This window comes from Canis lupus, chromosome 27 (genome assembly GCF_011100685.1).
Source record: "Canis lupus familiaris isolate Mischka breed German Shepherd chromosome 27, alternate assembly UU_Cfam_GSD_1.0, whole genome shotgun sequence".
Lineage (NCBI taxonomy): Eukaryota > Metazoa > Chordata > Mammalia > Carnivora > Canidae > Canis > Canis lupus.
The window spans coordinates 31834163-31851718 of record NC_049248.1 but is presented as its reverse complement, the minus strand read 5'-3'; the positions used below and the strand labels follow the sequence as shown (position 1 = coordinate 31851718).

Here is a 17556-nt window from a genome sequence, read left to right as displayed (position 1 = left end):
TTTAATCGGGAACATTTATTTCATTATGATGTGCTTTAGTAACGATTCCTCTGGATTTATTTCTTTAATGCTTTTTATCTGCTTCACCCTTTTTTCCTTTAGTTTTTTTTTGAGTTGGTTGTATTTTTAAAACACTACTCCACAATTCTCCTTTTCTAAACTCTAGGTTCTAAAATCCTTTAAAAGTTGTAGTGTGGTGAAAGTATTTACACATATTTACTTAGTTTATCAAATTCTGTTCACTTAAAATTTTTTAATAAGATTTTATTTATTTATTCATGAGAGACACAGAGAGAAAGGCAGAGACATAGGCAGAGGAGTTAGCAGTCTCCCTGCAGGGAGCCTGATTCCAGACTCGATCCCAGGATCCCACGATTACGCCCTGAGCTGAAGGTAGATGCTCAATCACTGAGCAACCCAGGCATCCCTCTATTCACATTAAAGCATCTTTTACTTTCTTCTTGTACAATCAAAGAACATCAGAAGATTTGACTTAAATTCTCCCTCTCCTGACTAATGCTATCATTTATATTTGCTATTCAGTTTTTAACATTTGCATTCTTATAGTCAATATTTATTAAGATTTCTATTTTACCACCTCCTTTATTGTTCTGCTTTTATTGCAGACTTCCCATCTGTAATCATTCTCCTTCAGTTTGAAGTCCTTTAGAAATGCCTCAAGCAAGCATGCTTGGCTGTACATTCACTCAGTTCTTATTTGTTTAAAAATATTTGTGGTTCATGATTGCTCTTACACTGTATATATTCCTAGAGTGGCAGGTACTTTCTTTTAAACCTCTGAAGATATTTTCACTTGTCTTTCAGCCTCAATGTTCCTTCTGAGTAGTCAGCCCCCATTTGATATTCCTTTTTTTTTCTTTTAAGATTTTATTTATTTATTCATGAGAGACACAGAGAGGGAGAGAGAAAGAGAGAGAGAGAGAGAGAGGCAGAGACACAGGCAGAGGGAGAAGCAGGCTCTATGCAGGGAGCCTGACGTGGGACTTGATCCCGGGTCTCCAGGATCAGTCCCTGGGCGGAAGACGGTGCTAAACTGTTGATCCACTCGGGCTGCCCTGATATTCCTTTTCTTGTAGGTCATCTGCCTTTTCTCTCTGGCCCATTTGAACATAGACCCTTCATTTCTGGTGTTTTGCTATGTCTGTCTCATGGGTATAGGTATAAACTTTTATTTTATTATATTTTTTATTTATGCTGCTTGAGATTCATTGGACATTTGAATCTGGAAATTGATTTTTTAAATCAGTTCTGAGGTTTCCCAACCACTCTCTCTTCAAATATTCTATCTTCTCTGTTCAATCTTTCTTCTCCTTCTAGACTTCTGATTAGATGTGTATTAAACTTTTATCTTTGTTCTCCAGGTCTGTAAACCTCTTTATAATAGTTTCCATGTCTGCCTCTCTTTGCTGCATTATGGATAATTTATTTACAGCCATTTTTCAGCTTTACAGATCTTGCAGCTCACTAATTCTGCTGTGTTTAATCTCTGTTTCAATCCATTCACTGCGTTTTCTATTTCTATTACTGCTATTTCCAGAATTTCCAAATTTTTTATCCAAGTATTCTTGGTTATTTTTATAATCTTTTGCTACCTACTCATATTTCCATCCTTCTCTTTAAATTTTAGGTATCTTATACATGTTTACATTTCATATATTATGCATAATATTTCCAGTATTCTGTGTTTGATTTCGTAGCCTGCTGTTTCTGGAGACTAATACCTGGGGCACTTTTTCTTCAGTGTTTTTATGCTACTTTGAGATGAACTCATATGTATTTTTAAACTTTTAATGTGAGGATATTCTGAGATGTAGTTTGAAGGCAAATTCTTCAGAGAGAATTTACATTTACCAGATACCTATGATCACTTTAATTAAACTGAATTCTTGGTTTAAAGTTATTTATAACTACCCAGGACATTAAAATTAAGGCAGCAAGAATGGTTGAGTTTGGAATGATTAAGAGATTTTTTTTTTCTCTTTTATTCATCATCAAGTTTTAAAGCAGGGATTTACTTTGTAGGTCCCTCCAAAGCAGATGTTTTTATCTAATTATGCTATTATTAGGCAGCATAGTCATTGTGATGTAAGCTTTATGTTGGTATTAGTCATTTATTGAATTGTCCACCTTGTGAGTCCCCCCCCCACCTTTTTTAATCTCTCATTTTTATGTCCCAAGGAACCATAGAAAACAAACCCAAGATCAAATTCTACAGGGTCAACTCTGCTTGTCTTTCTGCTTTTCTGTCTTCAACTTCAAGTTGGTCCTTACTTTTTTGCCAGGTTATTAGAACATTTAAAAGATTTTTTTAGCAAATTTTATTCAGCATTTTAAAGTATTTTCAGGTACATGTTCAGGCAGGGTGTTTAGTTTGTCATAACATTGAATATGTAAATCTTGAGATTCACAATTAGAAGAAAAAATGGTCTGGCTAGGTTAGAAAAAATAACTGATTACTGGAAGGATGCTAAAAATAATGTATGTAATATTTAAGAAAAAATGTACGTGGATAAATTACTTGATCTTTTAGTCATAAAGACCTAGAGAAAATGGAAAATCCTGACATGTACAGTTACCCTAATAGGGAACAAAGATCGAGGGAATACAAAACTTTGTGGTCGGCAGTTTCCACATAAACTATGAGATGGCATTCTTAGGTTGAGACCACATGATGTTCTCTTGAAGAAAATATTAGAATAGAAAGAAAGAAGGAATAGAGGAGTTTTACAATAAGTATAATTTTACATTAATACATTGACAGCTCAGATATTTTAACTTTTCATTCTTTTACTTTTTTCCCAGCCAAGATACTAAAGAGTCCAGTTCCTTTACACATGGAGAACAGGGGATTATGTATTTGATGCATACATACTGGCATAGATTATCAGAGATGAGTTATATTCTTGAGGGCAAACATACTTGTTGGGTTCTAATTCCATAACTTGTAGTTCCCAGGATGAACTGAAGAGTCTGAGCTATGATTTGTGATGAGACAAAAGAAGTATGAATTATATCATGAGAGTCTTAGGATTATTCTTTGGAGGATTCTCATGGACTTGTCTCTGTATTTCCTCATGTAAAGTAGGGAACCATCTACACACTTTTCATTTTCCTGGTGGGCTTTGCTCTTGGTGTCAGTTGAAAGCTATATGAGCATAAATATACCAGGGAGTTTTACTTTATTTTTTGCTTACGTGTTATATATTCTTGTTATATTTGGAGCACCTGCTATGTGTAGACATTTAACACTGTTGGCTCACAAGAGGTCTATATCATGAATTTTACTTGAAAAAAGAAAGAAAAAAATATGTGATTGTAAAAGTTAGGAATAGTTACATGCTAAATTTGTAGTACTGACTTTAAGTGGCATAGGAATGCAGAGAAGGCTGAACTTTGTATGAGATTGACCAGGATGAAGTTTCGTGGAACAAATGGAACTTTATCTGAGCATACGGAAGGTTTGAGGTGAAATAGGGAACAGTTAGTATGCTGAGGTATATTAGGGCGTGTGAATGGACTCAAAGAAGAAATAAGCACAGATAAGTAACCATGTTGATGACAGGAGAAAGAAATATTGTAAACCAAGATGATGAATAGGTTTTAATCACATAATGGAAATCTTAGAACCCCTGGGAGAAACTTTTATTATAGATATTATTATATTAATTACATATGGTAAGCAATGAGAGGCTATTGACTATTCTTGAGCAGAGCTTGACATGTTGAAAGTGATGAAAGTTTAGCTTTATTAGGAAATGTGGATCTATAGGATATACTCAAGATTGAAACTAGGAATATATTTTATTAGGAAAGCACCCATCAATTAGTAGCATGCTATTTATTCAGTTCCATAAAAATTAAATACATATTAGTTTATATAATAAATATTAATATATATTATTAATGTATATACATATCTTTTGTTATTTTAGAGGAATTCCAGGGAGGAAGTGTGGTACAATCATACTTACTGCAGAGGAATTAAACTGTTGCAGGGTAAGTAAATATTTCTTTGATTTAAAAAGTATTTCCAGGGCACCTGGGTGGCTCAGTGGTTGAACATCTGCCTTTGGCTCAGGTCATGATCCCGGGATCCTGGGATTGAGTCCTGCATCAGGCTCCTCACAGAGAGCCAGCTTCTCCCTCTGTCTATGTCTCTGCCTCTCTTTCTCTCTCTGTGTCTCTCATAAAGAAATAAAATCTCTAAGAAAAAATTAAAAAAATAAAAATTATTTCCAAAACTTATTTGAAAAGGTATTTGTGAAACTATATACTTAGGTGATTAATTCTTGAGTAATTTTAGCAAAAAAAAAAAAAAAAAAATTAAGACTACATTATATAATTCTGTAATCTTTAAAACATCATCTTAGATAGTTAGAGAGACTACATTTATAGTCCAAAAGGGATATTAGTTATTTTAACAGTCTTCTTAAGGAATAGAAATTATTAAAATAAAATAATGTCAGTATTATTGAGGGGGCATTAATATTAGGAATTATCAGTTTTACCAATCAGTTCAGTTCTTGCAAAAATTTTCAAGATTTACATGTAATTTTCTAGGATATTTCTAGTCACTTGACTTTAGTTTTTTTGCATAACATACTTTTTTTTCCATAATTCTAATTGAATTAATTCAGGATTTATACAAGCTCCCATCTTTTATTAGCTTGGGAAGCTCACGTTTAAAGAAAGGACCAACTACCACTCCAATGAGGAATATGATAACATAGTGTAGCTCAGTATTTTTAGAAAATTGCTATTTTTAGTTGTGATTTGCTGATATAGCTATTGACTCATGTTCAGTGATTTTACTATTGTCCAGAAATGAGGTGATGGCTTTGACACTCCACACTGGAGGTAAAGATAGCTCCCTGAATCTGAAGTCAGTATTGTCTATTCATTGTGGCCCAGTGGATCCCTGGGAATTATTTCTAGGGTGGGAAAAGAAGTTTGCCCTGATTAAATCTCTAGGGCTCTTTATTTTCAACTTCTGCTGCAGGATTTTAGAAACAGAAGTTCCCAAAGAATACTAAAAAAACTTAATACTTTGACATTATAGTTTTCATATAGAAAACTATTATTTATTTATCTGAATATGTAACTTGAATTTCTAGAGTTCTTTTCTTTAAAGATAATTACTGTGGATTTCTATACATAATATATATCTGAGGCAATATGGTCAGAAATCTGTATGATACTACTTGCTAGCTAGTGATGGAAGCTGGATTTAGGCAGGGTAGGGCTGTTTGTCGAGATCACAAAAGTAAAGTATACTAACAGTGTTGTGGAGATGATTAAACAAAATACTAGGATTTAAGTAGCTAAAATGCATCTAAATTGAGGCACTCTTCTTCCTCCACCATCTATGTGCCCATGGATGGGTCCGGCCACCTCAGTCTGTTTTCTGAGATGCCCATAATCTACTCACAGTATAAGGGCATTAAAGACCATCAGACTGAGTTGACTTCTGATTTTGCTCTGAATTTGTACTTTGTTTTATCAAATCACTCGACTGTTTTACCTTCCATATTTGCAGGGGGGAAAGAAGTCAGACATGTGAACCAGTCACTAGAATATTAAAAATTGTTAATTGACTCCTGTAACATTAAATCTGAAAATATAACGTATCTGAAAACATTTTACGTATACTACGAATACATTACAAAAAGTAAAACACAGTACAGAAATATTATCTACTGTCTTATTTTTTGGTAAATTAGCACAACGATTTCTTATAATTCTATCATCTAACCATCTTTTATGCTTCTTGTCTCTAAATTTATATATGTGCATATAATATGTGTTTTGTATAGCGAGGGAGAGAAGAGAAAAAAAAGTTCAAGCTCAATAAGATACATGTTTTTTGTGTTGACATTAACGTGCTATTTTGTCAAAAATCTTGACATTTAGGAGATTGTGTGTAAAAATGCCAATGAACACATTATTTTTAGTTGCATTTCAAAATAGAACCAAGATACCAAGGGCATAGATTGAGTATGGCCAGGTTGCATCTTAAGTACCTTCCACTTTAAATTCTGTTGTTTTGCTTGGAAGAATAGGAAGAACAGGAATGGGGATCCCTGGGTGGTGCAGTGGTTTGGCGCCTGCCTTTGGCCCAGGGCGCGATCCTGGAGACCCGGGATCGAATCCCACGTCAGGCTCCCGGTGCATGGAGCCTGCTTCTCCCTCTGCCTGTGTCTCTGCCTCTCTCTCTCTCTCTCTCTCTCTCTCTCTGTGACTATCATAAATAAATAAAAATTAAAAAAAAAAAAAAAAAAAGGAAGAACAGGAATGTTTCAATGCAAATGACATAGAATCTGTTACTTACTGATCTAGAAGCATTTTTACCACTCTTTCTACTACTAAAGCTTTTAGAATATCTGGAATTATATTTTAATATTTTTAATAAGTAAACACATTTATTATACTTTATAACTATAGATCTAATATTTAAAAAATACTGCTTAAATCTTGATCTAACTTAACTTACATATAGTATGTTCTGATTCTTAGCTACAACCTTATTGATAATCAGCATCATTAAGATGTATAAACCATGAAATAATATTATTATGCTAGTACAGTAGAATAAACAAATATACTCAAAGCAATGTTTATAGTTACTTCAGAAGAGAGAGTGCCTTTTAAATGAACATTTAAGGGTACCTTAAAAATATCAGGCATTATCCCTTAGAATCTTGAATCAAATAATTTTATTTCACATTTGACATCATATAAGTTGATGTTTTTTTCCCCCCTTGAAAACACATTAACTTGAGCACAAGCTTTGGAATCAGGACACTTAAATTTCAGTCTTGTCTCTTTCAGTAGTCAGCTGAGTGAGGTTATAGTCTTGGAGCTTTAATTTCTGCATTTATAAAATGCTAGACGTCTTAATATCTCCCCCCAGATCATTACTTCTCAGAATAAAAAAGGGGCAGCACTGGAGAGATGCGTAAATTATAAATTTATGCAAATGTTTATTTTTGGTGTGATAATTTTAATTTCAACCTTGTATTACAGCTTATTTAAAATGCAACTTTTGTAATATATCTAGTCAAATGCCAGTGTAACTAATTAATGTAATTTTGAAGTTATATTAGGATTATTTGTTTACTCAGTATCTTAAAAGTAGCTTGAAATTATCCACAAATAATATTTTTCATTATGATTAATTGATTGATTGAGTCCATAATATTCACAAAATATGTGCTCATCCTTAGAATTGATGCTTGGAATACAATGGTGAGGGAAAGCAACAAACAACCTTGGTCCTTACCTTTAATGTACAAGTAGTTTGTGGGAAAGACAGACATTAATCAGATGACCATGCAGGTAAATATGTCATGATATATACTAAGTGATCCAATATGAGAGAGTACAGTGGAGAGTCTAATTTTTATTGGGGAGGGGGTCACTGCAAACCTCTTTTAGAAAATAAGTTTTAAGCTTAGCCTTAAGAAATGGTTTGCCAGTCAAATGAGAGAATTCCAGTGGAATGCACTGGAACTAGCTTGTTAAGGTTGTGAGGAGGGAAAGGAGTGTGTCTGGTGTGTGGTGGCAAAACGCTAGGACTGAGGGATAATTGAGACAAAACCTTGCCGAATGAAGGTGGAAAAGGCTATTCAGACCTCATTTGATGCTGAGCTTTGTAGACCATCTGAACGATTCTGTGAACGATTCTGAGTTTATCCTAAATCCGAGAGGAAACCTTGGAGCATTTTAAATTATGAACAAGATTATTTCTTTTAGAGTTTGAGAAAATTGCGATGTCTGCTGAATGGAAAATGGGTTGGATGGTTGCAGGAGTAGAAGGGGAAGAAAAAATTATGCTGCTGCGCATGGCCCAGGGAGAGAGGAGTTTGGCTTAGACTACAATAATGCCAGGGTAGCCAGAGTGAGGACTTGAGAAATGTTTTAGAAGGGGAATGATATGACTTGGCTTGATAAAGAGTCAAGAAAAGAAAGGAGTCAAGGACAGCTTCTTGGAACACTTTGGGTGGATGATGAATCGTTAATTGAGCTGGGAAAATTTCAAGAGATGCAAGTTAGATTTGAATTAGTTAGAAGTGCTGTGAAGCATTTGAGTGGATCTCTACCCTAGGAAGTTTGTTATACTGGTGTGGAATATTGAAGAAAAACCCTAAAATTCTTTCCGGTGGCATAAAGCATAAGAGAATAAAATAAAACAAATTTGCAATGATGATTATATATTTCTAAAAGTAAGTGAATGCTTGTCTTCCCTCAGCCCCCCCTACAAAATTAGATTTCATTTGTATTAGGTACAGATAGAATCCCCAAGTTACTCACTTGGATAATAGAAAAAAAAATTTCCCTAGGTTTATTTAAAGCAATAATTCTTTTTATTCTTAAATTTTTGCTACTTATTATTTATTTATTTATTTATTTATTTATTTATTTATTTATTTAATTTATTTATTCATGAGAGACAGAGAGAGAGAGAGAGAGAGAGAGAGAGGCAGAGACATAGGCAGAGGGAGAAGAGGCTCCCTGCAGGCGACCTGATGCGGGACTCCGACCCAGCACCCCGGGATCATAGCTTGAGCCAAAAGGCCGACGCTCAACCACTGAGCCACCCAGGTTATTTTTTATTTTCAATCAATTATTTGTTTTGCAAATCTTAAGGAATATAATTTGAAAAATTACAACTTGGTATCATGATGAAAACTTGCTTTAATGATATTTAATCTCTGTGAGGATTTATTCACAATCATTTAAAAATGTGTACATTTCGTTAACCTATTGCACATTTTGAGTACATCAGAATGTTTTTTGGTAGTTTGTGTTTTGTTCCAGATGCTTTGGGAGAATGTCTCACAAGAGGGATTTTTTTTTTTCCTGTGTTGCAAAAACAATGCCCTTGTCCTGTGTTCTTAGAAAACCATTATCTCCCAAGGACATTTTAATATATGTGAAGGTGAAAGGGCATTCAAACCAGACCAAAACAAAACAAAATCCAAAACCAGTCCTCCTCTTTCACTTTTGCTCTGATTTTATAGTTTGTCAGGGTGATTTTCTTACTGCTTCCTTAAAGAAGTAAGTAATTTGATCTTTCAACCTCAAATTTGAAAAATGAACATGGGTGAGACGTTTGAGGTGATAGAGGTGTTCATATTTTTCTTGCCTCTGTTCTTTTAATTTTCTTTAAAATGTATATTGGTTGCTATGCCTGTTCAGAAGTGAACTCTATAGAGGCACCTGGGTGGCTCAGTGGTTGACCATCTGCCTTTGCTCAGGCTGTGATCCCAGGGTCCTGGGATTGGGTCCCTGCATAGGGCTCCCTGCAGGGAGCCTGCTTCTCTCTGCCTGTGTGTCTGCCTCTTTCTTTTTCTGTGTCTGTCATGAATAAATAAATTAAATCTTAAAAAAAAAAAAAAGAAGGGAACTCTATAATGAGTGTTCCTCTGGCAGAAGTTACCACATCTGTGCTAAATACCAAAGTAAAATGACACTGTACCAGTGCTTTGAAAACCAGAAATCTAGAGCTGTGAACTTTTCCAAAGGCCAAGATACCTTCTTCATCTGTCTAGTCCCAGATTCTAGCCTGATTATTGCTTCAGAAATGTTTGCTAAGTAAGTATATGAATGAATGAATGAGTGAATGAATGAATGAATGAATGAATGAAAAAGAGAGATAATGTTCTCTTGTGTAGTGTCCCAGAAATGCTAAAAGGAAATAATGAAAATTTTAGTTGGATGTTTAATAAGTACTGCTGGACTCTGTGAGATTTAAGAAAAAAAAGTGCTGAATAAGAGAGTGCCTTTTAGTCGACACTTCCACTAAATAGTATTTAAAACTGCAACCTCTTGATTGAATCTGAATTACTTTGACCCTCCATCTCTTTCTAAAATTGTTAGCATCTCCTTTCAGTTAAAAAAAAACAAAAACAAAAAAAAAACAAAAACAAATCCAAGATACTGATTTTAATTGTTAAATTACCATATATTTTCCATCTCTTAAAGGTGCTCATCCTATGTAATTGAACAGTTTTAACTTCCTCAATTTATGATACTACAACTTGTTTACTTATAAGCTAAACTGTGTAGCTTATGAGTGCTTAAATATTTGCACCGATAAAAATTTTGTGATGTGTTTGGCATAAAAATTAACATCCAAAGTCATAAACTACAGATAAGCATGGAAGTGCTTTACTTTCCTTGAAACCCAGTATAATAGGAATTATCATTTAAGACTTTGTGATGGACTTGTGTATAATTTAAAAGGAACCCTTTTTTCTGTGTGTGTCTTTCATGAATAAAATAAATAAAATCTTTTAAAAAAATAAATAAGGGATCCCTGGGTGGCACAGCGGTTTGGCGCCTGCCTTTGGCCCAGGGTGCGATCCTGGAGACCCGGGATCGAATCCCATGTCGGGCTCCCTGCATGGAGCCTGCTTCTCCTTCTGCCTGTGTCTCTGCCTCTCTCTCTCTCTCTCTGTGTGTGACTATCATAAATAAATAAAAATTAAAATAAATAAATAAATAAATAAAAGTATCCCCCCCCCCCTCAGATTGCAAACTTTGTGGTCAGTCTCTATCTGTCTTGCACTTCATTTAATGAGCAAAGATATATTAACATCTAATACATGGTAGATATGTAATTGATGCTTAGTAATTATTTCCAGAGAAATTAAAAAATACTTATGTTTTAAAAGTGTGTACTTGAATAATTGGAGATGGAATGAAGTTCTTGTATTGCAATATTGGATACCTATATTATCTACTTAGTATCACTTTTCCAGGGAGAAATGTTAGAGGTTTTTAAAAAGTAATAGTTCTCTGACAAGAACAAAACTTCCAGAGTCAATTTTTTAGTCTCACAATCCTTTAAAAAGTAATTTTATGTTGTCTGAGATTCTTGCACACTTGGCCATTTGCATTAAAGTGGTGAATTTGTTTTCTTGTCAAGTCTTGCTTGTGATCTGCAGTTTCTAGTTATTTATAACCCAGGTTTTGAGATATTTTATTAATTTTGTCTGTAGGATGCTGTTCTGATGCAATTTTGTGCGAACAAATTGGACAAGAAGGACTTTTTTGGAAAATCAGATCCTTTTCTTGTATTTTATCGAAGTAATGAAGATGGCAGGTAGATTTATCTTTTATGTATTTTTACTCTCTAGTAAGAATGATACTTGAACTATTATTTTTTTCTCACAGAAGCTCAGTAAATTGATAAACAGTAAAATATTTTGGTATTTTAAAAATTGATTTGATTTTGCATCTAAATAACAATGTGTAATTTTACAAGCATTTTATATGTTTTGTATATTTAAAATGAATGATTGTCAGCTTCAAAGAAACCTCTCCTCTGTATTTTCCCTAAAATTATAATATTGCCTTAATAGTACCGAAGAATTATATTCTTGTGGAAATCTCAAACACTAAAACTAATGTGTTTAGTTATAAAATTGAAGTCTTAAATCATTTTCTTGGAGAAGAATTAGGATTTTATGGGTTGCTTTTTATACTGCAGGGTTTGAGAGGTTTTTTTCCAATAATATTTGTCTAGCATGCAATAACATTTTTCATTACATTTTAGTAATTTGAGTATTTTTATTTATTTATTTAATTTATTTTTTTATTGGAGTTCAATTTGCCAACATATAGCATAACACCTGGTGCTCATCCCGCCAAGTGCCTCCCTCACTGCCCATCACCCAGTCACCCCAACCCCCTGCCCACGTCCCCTACACTACCCCTTGTTCATTTCCCAGAGTTAGGTGTCTCTCATGTTTTGTCACCCTCACTGATATTTTCTAATTTGAGTATTTTTAGTCGTCAAGATTAAACTGGTTTCTGTGTGATTTGAGATTGTACCCATGAGTTATAAAGTATAATATAATATGTTCAATTCTACCATTAAATATGTTTTATTATTTCTGTGATTCATGCTGTACTGTATCTGTGGGAAAGGTTAGTGGTAAAATTATGGGCCAAGGTTCTATCACTTAGATTTCAATCATGACTGTGCTACTTAATAGCTATGAAACCATAGGCAAGTTTTTTTAACCCATATGTGACTCAGTTTCCTCATCTGTAAAATGGGCTAATAATCATAGCTACTTCACAGTATTGTTGACAGTGAGTTACTGCACGAAAAAACAGAAGCATGCTTAGTACCTAAAATGTAATTGTTAACTGTTATTATTATTAATTTTAATGTATAAGTTTTCCTTAACTGTATGCAATAAAATATTAGCTAAAAGGGAAAAATGTTATTTTAAGGTTAAAAATGAAGGGAAGAGAGAGAAAAAAAAAAACCTGTTACTACTGCTACACTTACAAATGAAATTATACATGTTAATATTATGTAATAAGTATATAAAATGTTACATAAAAGTAGAAAGTTTGCTATTTAGAGTGAATACACTGGGCAGGATAAAATGATGCTTTACTTATTGTGAGATTGTTGATGCAAACTACTGTTCACACAGAAACTGTTGGTTATTATTGCACTTTTCCTACTTCTGTTCTATGTTTGTGGTAAAAATGTCAGAGTAGTATTTGCATCTGAACACTACTTTTACCCATGTGGAAAATATTGGGCAATAAAAAAATTAATCATTTCCGTAATTAATCACAAACCAGTCATTCAGTTTTCTCTATTAATGAGTGGTTCAGGATTTTCTAGTCACAATGCTGTCTTTTCCTTTCTGAACTACTTGTTTTCTTGTTTTCTCAATTTTCTGTTTTTGTTTTTATTAGTTTTGTTTATAAATATTTGTTGTACAATTATAGAATTTCAGTTTCTCACACATGTAATATTACTGATGAGGTTTATTTATGAAAATTTATTATACTTATTATGCTTATTAAAGTGGATTTATTCATTAAATGAAATGTAAATGTTGAAAAAGTATAATTAATAAAAAAATTGCAAGGCATTTAAAAACAACTGTTGCTAAAATTTCGTGAGTCTCATTTCAGAAAACTTTCCACTTATATGTACACACAGAAAACTAGGTCACCATCTATATCCAAATATATATTTTAAAGCATATATATGAGTGTATTTATGTATATTTATGTTTTGTTTTCATGAGTTTTGAATGAGTAAAAGTGCTTTTACTCCTTACTTTTTATGTGTCTCTGTTTTTAGCTGCAAAGATTTTAGTTTTGTTGCTAATATTTATTTGAATATGAAGCTGTTTCAAAAATTGTCTGTTGCCTTGTTTGAAGCTTGTTTTATAAGATAGAGAAAAAACTTAATTTTTCCTAGGAGCATTACTAAAAATCTTTAACAATACATGATTATACATTTATTTTCTTGTTGTCACATTTATTTAGCAACTTAAACTGTATTTATAATTAGGTAATCATTTTCCCTTGAAATACCTGTTTTTTGGCAAATGGTTTCATTTAAACTATTTTAATGAGGCTATTTAATAAAAATATTTTTCTTATAATACTATTTATAATATATATGCAGTTATATTTATGCAGCAATAAATAAATAACTTGCCAAGGTGAGTCACTTAAGAGCAAATGTTTCAAGTGTTAAAGTATTTAATTAAAAAAAAAAAGTATTTAATTATTATGGCTGGTGATATGAAGAATATAATAGAAGTTTTGATTTAATCATGAATAAAAGGGCCAAAAAGTCAATAGATTTTTTTTGTTGAACATGTTCATTTGAAGATGGTCAGTTGATTGTTCTATTATCTACTCCCTGAGGGGAGCCTGCTTCTCTCTCTCTCCCTCTCTCTCTGTCTCTCTCTCTGTCTCATGAATGAATAAATAAAGTCTTTAAAAAAAAAAAAAGTACTGTTGACCTTGTACAAAATGGGTTTAAACTCCACAGGTCCACTTACACCTCGATTTTTTTTTAAGATTGTTTAAAATAACATTTTCTTTTCTCTAGCTTACTTTATTGCAAGAATACAGTATATAATACATATAACATACAAAATATGTGTTAATTGACTGTTCGTGTTACCAGTAAGGCTTCTGGTCACAGTCAGCTACTAGTAGTCCAGTTTGGGGAGAGTGAAAACTTAAATGCAGATTTTTGACTGTGTGGTAGACCCATGCCCCTAACCCCTGCATTGTTCAAAGGTCAACTATATATATAGTTTTGTCCCTATGAATTTTTTAAAAATATTTTTGTGTACTATCTTTTCTCATTTGACTCCTTCTGTTTGTTCCCTTTCTGCTCCTCTTTTATTTCCATTGTTTTTCTTCTGTTTTATTTATTTATTATTTATTTATTTATTTATTTTTCTTCTGTTTTAGATACTATATGATAACCCTTTCTGAGTCTGCTCAGTCTGTTCTCAATCTTTCTTTTCATGCCTTTTGCCCCTAAATTGTTTGGACGAGTCAACTCTGAGAGCTTTTGCCCACAGATACATTCTCTTGAGCTCTGTCCATTTAGCAGCAAGAGTTTGTTGTAATTGGACAAGGATACTACCAGGGAAGAGGATGGCACTCATGGCATAAATCTTTAATGAATAGTGGATCTTTTTTATCTTTCTGTTTGATCTCTTAATAGAAATAGACTCTTCTTGCTTGAGAGGAGGAAAATGGACTCGGAGTCTTTTCAAAATGAGAGTATTTTCTTGTGGATGTTAGGTACGGTATGGTCATTATGGTCCTTATGTAATATCCTCATGTTCATGATTGTTACAGGTGTCCCAGTGTTTGGAAAACATTACTAAGGTCTTAGTGAGGACTGGGTTTGCATATCATTCTGACCAAAATCATTTTGTAGCTCGTGAACTGCCACATGTATTTACATTAGGCCAGAACATTTTCAGGAGCTGATCCATGTATGGAGATTTAATGGTTTGGTAGAAACAATACTGAAATTTGAATCAGAGAACCAACTTTACCACTACATGGATTTTTTCTCATTGTGTATTCTTTAGATCTATAGAGCCAACAGTTTAGGAACCATAAACTGAGTTTCTCACTATAAATTCATGATGTTTATCTTAAATGGAGCCCTTGGGCCTCTCCAGGAATCTTACTTTTTGCTTAATCCATCAGCTTTTCCCCTCTCTGAGACACTTCACCACTTCTGCCCACTTCCTTTACTGAGGATCATGCTTTTCATTTCATAAGAAAATCAAAGAAAAAAAAATCGAAGCAATTGGAGAACTTTCTCATGATCCCATCATAGCATCTCCCATATACTCTGCCTTCTTGAAGGTTCCCAAGGTTGACTCCTTCATTGATGCCCTGGATCTCAAGCACTTTCCTCTACTTAAGGACATTGCCTCAGCCTTTCTTCTCTTTCTCTTATGTGTCATAAATTGTTTCCTATCTGTTGTATCTTTTCTAGAAAATAGTCTTGCTATTTTTCCTTCAATATTGGAGTGAAGAATTTGAAACAAAACCACAAATCTTTCTATGGATTAATCTACCCCTGAAGCTATCTGCACTTTCTCTTTATAGCTAAATTCCTCAAATTTATTCTTTACACACTTTGTCTCTGTTTCTCTTCTCTGTCTTAAATCCATCCCAACCAAATTTTTGTCCCCAACTCTACGACAAGGTAATTTTGTTGAGGATGCCAATGACCTCTTAGCCAGAGATATTTTTCACTATTGTAATATGTCATCACAATTTTTATAGAGATCATTTATAAAGCAGCTTTAGAATTTATTGAATCTGCAAAAGATTATTTTTCATAAACTTATTGCAAAATCTCATTGGTTTATATTGTAGTGAGCTTATCTTTAAAGTTTTAAAACCACAAGTCTATTTTTACTAAGTCATATACCAGCCACAGGGAGACTCACAACATTTGTTCTACACAAAAAAGAAAGAGAAAAATAACTACTAAAGCAATATATCATAATCGAATTATGAAAATAACTGAATACCCTTTTTTGTTTGTTTTTACAGTTTTACAATTTGTCATAAAACAGAAGTTGTCAAAAATACTCTAAATCCTGTATGGCAAGCATTCAAGATCTCGGTCAGAGCATTATGTAATGGTGATTATGACAGGTAAAATAAATGACAACTTTTTGGAGAATTTTGGATATTTACTGTAGAATTTGTATCTAAGAATCTAAACTTTTAAAAAATTAAGGTGTCTTCTTTACCTATGTGAATGTGTATTTAGCTTGGCATAGATGATTTATTCAGAATTTTTTTGAATAACTTTTTTCTTAATCCATGATGATTTGGGGAAGAGGGAAAATTTGACTAAAGTTTGGTGAACTGATTGATTTTCCAAGACTAAAATATGCAAAATGCTAAAAATAGATTAAATATTAGTTTCTTTTAATATATTATTCAAAAATTACTCTAGAATTTTAATTGCCTCAATGCTTGCATTTGGTATTATCTTTCTAGGGTGGAATAAGTAAATATACAAGAGACACCCTGAAAGAAAAGAAAATAAATTGAAAGTAAAAATCCAATCTCTTTATTATTTTATTTATCATGTTACCTGAATATTAGAAAAATGCAAATTTATTCTATTAACTAATAGAATTATTAACTAATATCATAGAAGCAACTGTTGATTAGCATGTCATTAAATTTACTTTAAAACTTAAGTTGGCTGTCATTTTATTCATTTAAAGAGATCATAACTTTATTTAACTAAATTGTTTCTTTAACAAAGTGGTTCTTGTAATGTGGTTCATGATTAGCAGTACCTGTTGTAGAAATTCAAATTCTTAGGCCCCAACCTAAGCCTACTGAATCAGGAACTCTGGGCATGAAGTCCAACAATTCACGTTTTGAGAAGCCCTCCATGTGATGGGGATCCATGCTAACTAAGACTGAGAAATCCTGCAGGATTTCAATAAGATTTGAAAAGATATTTTAAGATATAAATCAAAATATAGTAATAAAATCAACAGTCAACATTAAACTATTTTGTAAAAACTATAAGCATATATTTCACCTAAGAAAATCTATGACTTATTTTTTAATTATCAATGATGTTTTTTAATCTTACTAAGTAACTTTATGGGTATGTTTTCCCTCTGGACAGAACAATCAAAGTAGAGGTGTATGACTGGGATCGAGATGGGAGGTAAGACAATGTCTTTTCTTTTATTCTTGCTTTTGAAACTTACTATGCTTGAAGAAGTATACTGAAATGAGCACATTTTTTAACTTTAATCTTAAGATTGCAGATTTTGTCTATTTTTCCAAATGTTACTGAAAGCTCTTACATGAATTAGTGTAATTTTTCAACTCAGAGAATAAAATAGTGGTCTTCCTCATTTCTATAATATAGTACAGATTTTCAACTAGGACTTGATGATTTTTCATTGTATACCTTACAGATGTCTTGTAGTATATATTCATAGTAGTGATTCTGAAATGTTTATGTCTCATCATCTCTCTGAAGATTCCTCTTACTTTTTATCCCATGTCACTCATGGGAGCCTGAATGGGTACCTGAGTATCTGTTCCCCCTAAAAAAAGACACATACCTCACAAACAAACAACAAAAAAAAAAAGCGAAACTCTCCACTCTGGAACTATGTCTGGTGGTTGCCAATACAAATAAATATTCAGAGCTCCAAAATCATGGTTTCCCTCTGC

The 17556-nt window shown here is 32.9% G+C and overlaps 1 protein-coding gene across 3 annotated transcripts in view; it reads left to right on the top strand.

Annotated features, from left to right (window-relative positions):
- CPNE8 (copine 8) overlaps nucleotides 1-17556 on the top strand; it is a 321061-nt gene that overhangs the window by 110486 nt on the left and 193019 nt on the right. For all 3 annotated transcript variants that reach the window (XM_038577249.1, XM_038577248.1, XM_038577250.1), the window contains 4 exons: nucleotides 3954-4017; nucleotides 11025-11128; nucleotides 15892-15996; nucleotides 16997-17038. In XM_038577249.1, the coding sequence (XP_038433177.1) occupies nucleotides 3954-4017; nucleotides 11025-11128; nucleotides 15892-15996; nucleotides 16997-17038 (315 nt within the window). The remainder of the gene's footprint in view (nucleotides 1-3953; nucleotides 4018-11024; nucleotides 11129-15891; nucleotides 15997-16996; nucleotides 17039-17556) is intronic.